Source organism: Pinus tabuliformis, chromosome 4_2 (genome assembly GCF_031772625.1).
Source record: "Pinus tabuliformis cultivar Carrire ecotype Pingquan chromosome 4_2, CPIR1, whole genome shotgun sequence".
NCBI classification, from domain to species: domain Eukaryota; kingdom Viridiplantae; phylum Streptophyta; class Pinopsida; order Pinales; family Pinaceae; genus Pinus; species Pinus tabuliformis.
Genome location: NC_142304.1, coordinates 252,208,407 through 252,217,933, shown reverse-complemented (window position 1 = coordinate 252,217,933; position 9,527 = coordinate 252,208,407). Strand labels below are relative to the sequence as shown.

General features: G+C 35.9%; 1 protein-coding gene and 1 pseudogene across 1 annotated transcript; both read left to right on the top strand.

Annotated features, from left to right (window-relative positions):
• The first annotated feature begins 516 nt into the window (after window positions 1–516).
• On the top strand, window positions 517–9,277 carry LOC149168959 (BTB/POZ domain-containing protein At3g22104-like). Its single transcript, XM_089428487.1, has 2 exons — window positions 517–1,793; window positions 8,486–9,277. The coding sequence occupies exons 1-2, from the start codon at window positions 1,272–1,274 to the stop codon at window positions 8,549–8,551; spliced, it is 588 nt and encodes a 195-aa protein (XP_089284613.1). The 5' UTR covers window positions 517–1,271; the 3' UTR covers window positions 8,552–9,277.
• LOC149168960 (villin-4 pseudogene) lies at window positions 1,787–6,233 on the top strand (annotated as a pseudogene).
• Window positions 9,278–9,527: the final 250 nt, after the last annotated feature.

Below are 9,527 nucleotides of genomic sequence, written 5' to 3'. Positions count from 1 at the left end.
AATTTTAAAAACATATTACTATCATAGAAATTGAAAAAACATAATAGTGAGCGGCAATAGTCGACATGACTGATGCACCAGTTAATGCTGAAGGGATAAATGAAGCGAGCGACAGGAGTCAAAATCTTTGTCAGCTCACACATTTTCCTATTGTGACGTGTTTTATATCGCAAAATATAGCCCAACAATTACAAGGATTTTTAAAGTATATTTGTTTATTACCGTGGACATGTAAGTTGCAAGTAGCATTATACCACGAACCCATTTATGATAGGTATAGTGGATAACATTAGTTTATGTAAAAGAATTTATTAGATAACTAGTTACCTCGTAATCTGGGGTGTCAGATCAGATGTTAGAATATTAAGAAAATGTGCCCTTGGATTAATAATTAGGAAAAAAGTTATGCAGTTGTCTATAATGAGATTTTTTGGAAGTCTTTCCGGTGGGTTTTCCCGGTCAAAATCCGACAGCAATTTATTGGAATCGCAAGTTTGATAGCTAGTTTTTGCACAATCAAAGCATCACAGGGGTTTTTTAGGGTGCTGAATCCAAATATGCAGTTAAAAAACCATTTTAACTGCAACAAATCAAGATTTAACCTCAATTTCTTTCACCGGATTCCATCACCAGAATCTTCAAAAATCGCATTATAGACAACTCCAAAAGTTATTGCAAAACTGCATACCTTCTTGGAGCAGCAGTCTCTACGATTTGCCTTTTCCTCCACTGCTTCTTCCACCGTAACCTCTTCTCGATCTCTACCGTAACCTCTTCTTGATCAGAAACAACTACTGTCCTACTGGATCGACTGCTTCATCGACATATGAATCTACTACTGTGCCTGGATCTGCTACTGGTTCAATGGGTGAAACTGCTGAATCAACAACATCGACATATGAATCTACTACTGTGCCTGGATCTGCTACTGGTTAAATGGGTGAAACTACTGAATCACCCAAACGAAGTGGTGCAGGTGGTACTGGAACTGCCGACGAACTGCTGCAGGTGGTATTGGAACTGCGGTTGGACCCTATGTAAATGCAAGCTGAAGAATGGGTCCTTTCTCCTCTGGCAGAATTTAGCCTACTTCTAGCGAATTCTACTAACTTAGCCTGTCATCCGGTGCTCTGTGAAAATGGACAACTGGGTTATCAACAGATGTATTTCCCATTAACTGAAGTCTCGCTTGCCCATGCTTGGCTACAGCTCCATATCCCCCCAGAAGGCTCCATATCCCCCCAGAAATATGTGGGAGGGACGAGCAGATTATGCACGGCTATGCCCAGAAAATGCATAGGGAAAATCTCGAAATTGGTGTGGGTTTGCTTCATTCTTTGGAGAGAACAACAGTCCCATGTAGGAGCTTGTTTTGGATCTTAAGAGTGGCCACTGTGTTAAATGCCTCTAAATTATGCACGAAACAACTAGACAATATGATTGGATCACAGTTGGACAATGCTATATTGGATAACATACTGATTCCTGCACCTGAGGGGATGGGTTGCCTCTATGATGTGGATCTTGTTCTCAGATATGTGCATATTTTCCTCATGGATCAGGTGAAGGTTTTTGTGCCTGAATTTCCCATGGGCACAGCCCAGCCCACTTTTGGCATTTGGTACTGGTGTCAGCTGAAGAGGGTGGGTAGCCTCATGGACAAGTATATTACGGAGGTGGCCAGCTATGTCAATTTCAAACCCTCCAAATTTCAGTTGCTTCTTGAATCATTGCCAGATGATGCAAGAGATTCATGTGATGTGCTTTATAGAGCCTTGGATATGTATCTTGAGGTAAGCCCTAGATGGATTCTCTAAAACAGACTCTTTAATATTGCCTCCATAGATACAATTTGTTTTACTTTTAAATTGTTTCGACTCTAGAGTCAAGCTATTACAATTAAATTCTTTGATGTGCTCTCAAATTCTTACCAGCAACAATGGATCTTAATAGGAATCCCCAATCATACGAATGTGTTAATCAAAATTGTATGAATCAGCACAAATGGGTTTTTCTGTTTGGCCTGAATAAACACTATCAATGGGCTAACTATAAGAAATTCCTAATCATAGAAAAATTTCTGACTTCTCAACTTAAATGTGTTCTTTAGTCTAACTCAAATGAATACGAGAGTGAGGTTCTTTCAGTTTATGGCGAAGATGGCTAGCTGTTAGGTTTTATAGAAAAAATTAGACACCTATCATCCACATCTTTACGCTCTGAAATTTCATTTCCAACGAGAAGATAGTTTGCCTTTCCAAACTCAATCACATGAAAAGATGTCAATCAGTTTTCCAAAACTAAATCAACATGCCCCATCATTTATTGGTTTGGTTAACTTAAAGCCGAGGAATATTGATAGCATAAAGACGAGGTAGTATAAATCCAACTTTCTACCTGTTAAAAAAATTGTATGGTATAAACATACAATCGCCAACTAGAAAAAAAACAAAACATGCCTTAGATGAGAGCAACAATAATATGTTGTGTCATGAGAATTCCATTGGAAATAGCAACATTAGTGAAAGAATGTGCTTTATATAGCCTTGGATATGTATCTTGAGGTAAGCATTAGATGGATTCTCTAAAACAGACTCTTTAATATTGCCTCCATAAATACAATTTGTTCTATTTTTTCGAGCCAGGCTGAGCTATTACAATTAAGTTCTTTGATGTGCCCCGAATTCTTACCAGCAAGAATGGATGCTAATAGGAATCCCCAATCATAAGAATGTTTTAATCAAAATAGAATGAATCAGCACAAATGAGTTTTTTTATTTGGCCTCAATAAACACTATCAATGGGCTAGCTTTTAGAGCATTTTATTCTCTTGGGCGCTTATTATACCATCTGAAGGGAATCAACATGCCCCATCATTTATTGGTTTGGTTAAATTAAAGCCGAGGAATATTGATAGCATAAAGCCTAGGAATATTGATGGTATAAAGCCAACTTTCTACCTGTTAAAAAAATTGTATAGTATAAACATACAATTGCCAACTAGAAAAAAACGATGAGAGAAAAAATAATATGTTGTGTCATGATAATTCCATTGGCAACAGCAGCATCTGTGAAATAATTTGCTTTACAGACCCTTGGATATGTATCTTGAGGTAAGCCCTAGATGGATTCTCTAAAAGGGACTCTTTAATATTGCCTACATAGATACAATTTGTTTTATTTTTTTAAATTGTTTCGAGGGAGGCTGAGACATTACAATTAAGTTCTTTGATGTGCCCTGAATTCTTACCAGTGACAATGGATCTTAATAGGAATCGCCAATCATAATGAGTTAATCAAAATTGTATGAATCAGCACAATTGAGTTTTTCTGTTTGGCCTCAATAAGCACTATCAATGGGCTAATTTTAAGAAAGTCCTAACCACAGAAAAAGTTCTTTGACTTCTCAACTTAAATGGGTTCTTTATTCTAACTCAAATGAATACCAGAGGCAGGTTCTTTCAGTTTACCTCAGATAAACATACACACGAAAATTAATGGGAGTTTGTTATTTTCCTCCCCCTGTGGGGAGGTTACTATTCACCTTGGCTATTGGGTTAGGTGATTAGAGAGTTGCATGTATCATGCAGATTTCTGTGAGTGGAACCATAAGTGGGTAAGCACCCATGAACTGTGAGAACATGGGTGCTTAAGAAGTTTTGAGTGTCATTTAAGTTCCAAGTTTCCCCTGCCCAAAACTCAAAATCAAACAGTACAAATGAGAGCTATTCCATTTATGTCTGAAATAGTGTATATAGGTTCATTAATCTAGCCTGAGTTAATATTGTAAATGGTTTTCAAGTATAGACACTAATTGCAAAAATGTTATGCCAATTCTTCTCATGACACTAAAATCAAATTCTTTAATCTGACCTGAATAATAGTGGCAATAGATTCCTTACTTTAAAGGCCAAATTATACAAGGGGGTATTTGGTGAATGCATTAACACCAAATATATTCTTTAATCTAAGCTCAACCATTCCAAATAAATGATCCAAGTAAGCCTGCATTAATATGAATAGGTTCTTTAAACTGGCTTCATATCAATCAAGTTTGTGTTGTTTGAATCGTATACATGCCTTCCATATAGTGACCTGAGTTAATACTGTACATTTTCATGAATTAAGTCCGAATCAGTTGAAAGTAACGAGTTTCTTGAATCCAAGATCAAATTATTAAAATGTGTTTCATTATTTCAGAGTGAATGTGTGCCAATTGTATGTTGTTATCAATGAGGCTTTTAACTTGGTCTGAATTTATACTAGTGGGTTCTTTGACTATGACTGACACACAAATGCAACAAGTCTTCTCATGTTTATTCTTGACAGCTTTTTTTGGATTCTTTAAGTCAAACCTTAATTCTTTAACTTGGGTCATTAGTGCAACCTCAATCAATGCCACTTGGTTCTTTGAATTTAAGCTCAAGTCTGAAGTTAAGAACATGAGAATTTTTTAGAAAATCTGAGTCAATACAATCTTTGTTCTTTGAATTTAAGCTCATGTGAGAAGTTAAGAACATGAGAATTTTTCAGAAAATCTGAATTGCATCAGTCGTATTGAAATGTAAAATTAATGTCATCCCTTCAAGGTGTTATTTATGATTAGATCAAAGAAATAAGTAATATTAGGCTTCATCCTCATAATGAAGCCAAGAGAATGTCACACAGTTCCCAAAAACAAATTAGAGCATAGGTTCCACTGCAGAACAGGTGTATGGAGCTGCGAAAGACAACAACTTTAAAAAGTGGTGTTTTTCGCTATGATATCCATTATTGGCTTGACAAAGATACAAGTAAGGATGAAGCTGGTGCAATAGCCATCAAGACTATTGAATTGGATGCAACTCTTGAAGGACGTGCAGTGCAGCATAGAGAGAGTCAATGACATGAAACATATAAGTTTCTATCATATTTTAAGCCTTGCATCATACCGAAAGAAGGTGGTGTTGCTTCAGGATTCAAACATGTCGAGAAGAAAACATATTCAGTTTACTTATTTGCATGCAAGGGAACACATGTTGTGCATGTGACAGAGGTGCCTTATTCTTGGTCATCTTTAAATCATGATGACATTTTTATTCTTGATACAAAATCCAAAGGATTTCAGTTTAATGGATCCAACTCATCCTCTCAAGAGAAGGCTAAAGTTTTAGAGGTTGTTCAATATATCAGAGATAATTATCATGATGGGAAGTGTGAAGTGGCTACAATTGAGGATGGCAAATTTGTAGCTGACCGACACGGGAGTTTTGGAGTTGTTTTGGTGGCTTTGCTCCTCTTGCCAAGAAGTCCAACAATGACGATGAATCACAACCTGAAGCTCTTCCAACAAAGCTATTATGCATACAACAAGGTCATGCAAAACCCATTGAAGGAAATTCATTGACAAGAGAAATGTTGAACACAAACAAGAGCTTCATGTTAGATTGTGGAATTGAGATATTTATTTGGATGGGTAGGAACACATCGCTTGAGGATAGAAAAGCAGCAAGCTAAGCTGCAGAAGAGTTGATTGCCAGTAAAGGAAATTTGAAGCAAGCTCATGTAACTCGTATTATGGAAGGATTTGAAACTGTCATGTTTAAATCAAATTTTGATGCATGGCCTCAAAGTACAGATACAACTATATCTGAAAATGGAAGAGGCAAAGTAGCAACCTTGCTGAAACGACAAGGATTTAATGTTAAGGGCCTTCTCAAAGAAACTCCAGTAAAAGAGGAAAATCAACCATTTATTGATTGTACTAGTAAGGTTTGATGAGCAAATGGTAAAAACAAATTGCCTATGCCATCGAGTGAACAATGCAAATTTACAGTGGTGATTGCTATATTATGCGATACACTTATCCTGGAGAGGAAAAGGAAGAATACCTGCTTTGCACTTGGATTGAAAAAGGAGTGTTTCAGAAGAAAGAACTACTAGCCTATCACTAATGAGTAAAATGGCCGAGTCATTGAAAGCACAACCGGTTCAGGCTTAAGATCTTTGAGGGCAATGAGCCCATCCAATTTTTTGCTATTTTGCAAAGCTTCATTGTCCTTAAGGGTGGACTTAGCTCTGGATATAAGAGGTTTGTTGTTGTACACGATGATGCATTTAGGAGAGATTTGAAAAAAAATCTTATGATATGTGCATTTTTTTTTTATCTCATCTATATCTGTTACTTCAATATTTTGTTGCTTTTAATGGTGCATGATTCGATCAATTGGAACCAGTATAAGCTAGGTTGCTGAAACAGGGCTCAGGCCCTCAGGTTTGGATTCTGGTGAAGCATTAAGCATCACTGTTTTAACTTCATTTTCAAGCATTTGAACAAGAGAAACAGTATTTGAAGTGTTATGTGCATCTTGATTTCAGCTACTATTTATCAATCGTTTGATGAATCTATTATGAAATATTTTTTCTCTTATAAAATGTTGAAGCATAATTACAGAGTGTTGTAGAAAATTGAACAAAGTACAGTTCATGGTTGAATGAAGCTGAGAGATCCCAAAGGATACCCGAACGATTAGTTACAGTGAACAAAGTACAGCTCATGGCTGAATGAAGCTGAGAGATACCAAAGGATACTTGAACAATTCATTACAGTGAACAAAGTACAGCGGATGGCTGAATGAAGCTGAGAGATCCCGTAAATGAAAATATGGTCTTTGCAAAAGTTGTCTGAATATTTTATTTCATTATTCTTCCCCTAATAGAGCACCTATATTTCGTTATTCTAAGAAAACTTGCCCAACTAGGGATGTTTATGAACATTGAAAATGGTGCACTATGGGATCAACACAGACATAAAATGGAGGACAGAAATAGGAGAAAAGAACAAAACTTCCATCTCAAATAGATCGTGCAATCCCGAGCATAAGAAAGAAAAATCCAAAGCCCATATGTTAATTTTGCAAAATTTAACATCTATCAAAATTAGTTCAAGATCAAATTCTAATGGCACCATAAGAACTCCAAGTTTTATAACCAATACAACCTCAAGCAGACATGCAAACGTTTAGAGATAACATTTAAATATCATTAGTGCTTAGAGGACTGTAAGGATGAACTAAGACTAGATAGAAATATACATTAATCACCATTCTCAAGGATCCCCTGAATTTATCAAGAAATAGTACTTCAATAGCTCAAATGTGGCACTCTTGTTTTGAAGGAAAAACTTTATGTACCCTGATGACAACTAAAACGTCCTTAGAAGTGAATATTAGAGCTCTAATTGCAAATTTAGCCTTTATTATTATTGAATAATGGTAAAATCATTAGCCTACGCAACAAATAAAATAGTTCCCAACAGGTTGATCCTCCAAAAAAGTTAAATCCTATTATAAATCCATGAATATCGAGTTAATTTCTTTGTGGGTTGTTTAATTCCAGGCATCTACTTTGTATAAGAAACTAATAATAATAAGTTTTTGGTTACTGTCAACTAAATTGTATTAAAGTTTCTGTCAAGAGCCATGAGAGGTGCACTCGGATGGTAAAAGTGGGGCAGTGTCTCAATCCCAACTAATGTTTAATTCCTCCTACATCATGTTTCTATTTCCCTTGAGGGTTAAGTCAACTCCACAAGGAGGAAATTGTTTATTCCATGGTTAAGCCATCAAGTTCATTCACTCAGTAGGGGTGGTATAGGTGGACAGTGTAAAGAGTGCCCCAACTCTTGATAGGTTGTGGATGCTGATAGCTTAAAAGGAATAGAGCAAGCATCTGTCTTCAAACCAATGTCAATTCTTTTAAGGTTCTGTTGAGTCTAAATTGGACCATCTTTTGTTAAATTGTACAGTTTCATAAAGTAAGCAAAGACTAAGAATCTTAATTTTTAATATGTTGTGCCAATATACATTATGTTTCAATACGCTGCAATATATAGGCAGTGCCAACTTTGAATTGTCCAATAGTCTGGTATTCATTAAGGTTTCTTAAATATAATCAATTTGTTGAAGTGAAAGGAATTTCCATACAAATAAATAAACAATTTTGTTATAACAAACAACTTAAGAGTGATTTCCAAGTTCTGAGTGCCATATAAATTAAGTTCGATTCAATTACTTTTATCAATTCAGATTTAGTAGTGTACAATTAGAAAGGTGTGTTTCAAGGAAGTTATTGATGATTATTTTGGTTCACTAGAGGAGAGATTTCTTGTGAGATATATTTGATTTTACCATTCAATGAAATTTTCCCTAAGAAGAAAGTTGTATGATTATTAGTAAAATGGATTTGAAAGTGAAATACATACCACTTATATTCAAGATCAAAATAACCAAAGGTACCAAGAACTCTCGTGGTTACATACATCCCATCTTGATAGGGAATTAGTTTAGCAAGGCCAAAATCTGATATCTAGACAACAAAATTTCAGTCAAGGAGGGGAACATTAGAAGTTGAAGCTCCTTGAAATAATGATGTAACCAATTGAAATTTGAGAAAAACAGAATTTCCTAAAGCAATTGATATATAGCTTATACTAATTGTTTTGCAGGTAGTAAGCCTCCTCTGTTCTGTTAATGGAGCTGTTTTGGAAAAGAAAGAGAAAGGTGATGGATAACCTGGGCTCGAAGTCTTCATCAAGAATAATATTGGTGGACTTGAAATCCCTATGAATGATAGGAGTGTTTGTTGTTAGACGAGAATGGAAATAAGCAAGGCCTTTTGTTAATCCGAGAGCGATTTTTAAGAGTCAAGGCCAATCCATCGTCATTCTAGGAATTCCTGCAATATGATAGCGTGTATGGGTTCATAATGAAGACAATTAAAATAATAACAAAAATACACATAGATACATACATATAAATCTATACACACACATCTATGTATGAATGTACAATAGGGTGTATGGGTGTGGTATTGCATATAGCGAGTGTTTGATGGCACTCGCAATTGTAAATAAAGAATGTAATTTTTCATAACATAATGATTCATGCACCCCAAGGGATGGGTTTCCTCTATGATGTGGATCTTGTTCTCAGATATGTACAGATTTTCCTCATGGATACGGCGATGGTTTATCTGCCTGAATTGGCCACTGGCACCATTGAGCCCACTTCTGGAATTTTCTACTGGAGTCTGTTGAAGAGGGTGGGTAGCCTCATGGACAAGTATATTACGGAGGTGGTTGCCGATGTCAATCTCAAGCCCTCCAAATTTCAGTTGCTTCTTGAATCATTGCGAGATGATGCCAGATATTCCTGTGATGTGCTTTACAGAGCCTTGTATATGTATCTTGAGCTTCATTTGACCTGAATCGCTCATAATGTGAACAGACTTCTTAACCTTCGGTTCTTTAACACTTATATTGATTTCTTAGAATTGAAGTATAGTTGAGTATGTTTAATAGAAGCTGGTTTGAAAAATTGTGATTCTCAGAATCTGTGCTGCTAGTAAAAAATGTCCTTGAATATGATTTTTTTCCCTACATCAGAATGATCTAAATTTGTTTTTTGAACAGGTACACCCAACATTGTCTGAAGAAGAAGAAATGGGCCTTTGCAAATCGATCAATTACCACAAACTCTCTTTTGAAG

Coding starts and splice junctions, on each gene's coding strand:
- LOC149168959 (XM_089428487.1), top strand. CDS start 1,272: ATGCACGGCTATGCCCAGAAAATGCATAGGGAAAATCTCGAAATTGGT. Junction 1,794..8,485: donor CCTTGGATATGTATCTTGAG/GTAAGCCCTAGA, acceptor ATTGTTTTGCAG/GTAGTAAGCCTCCTCTGTTC.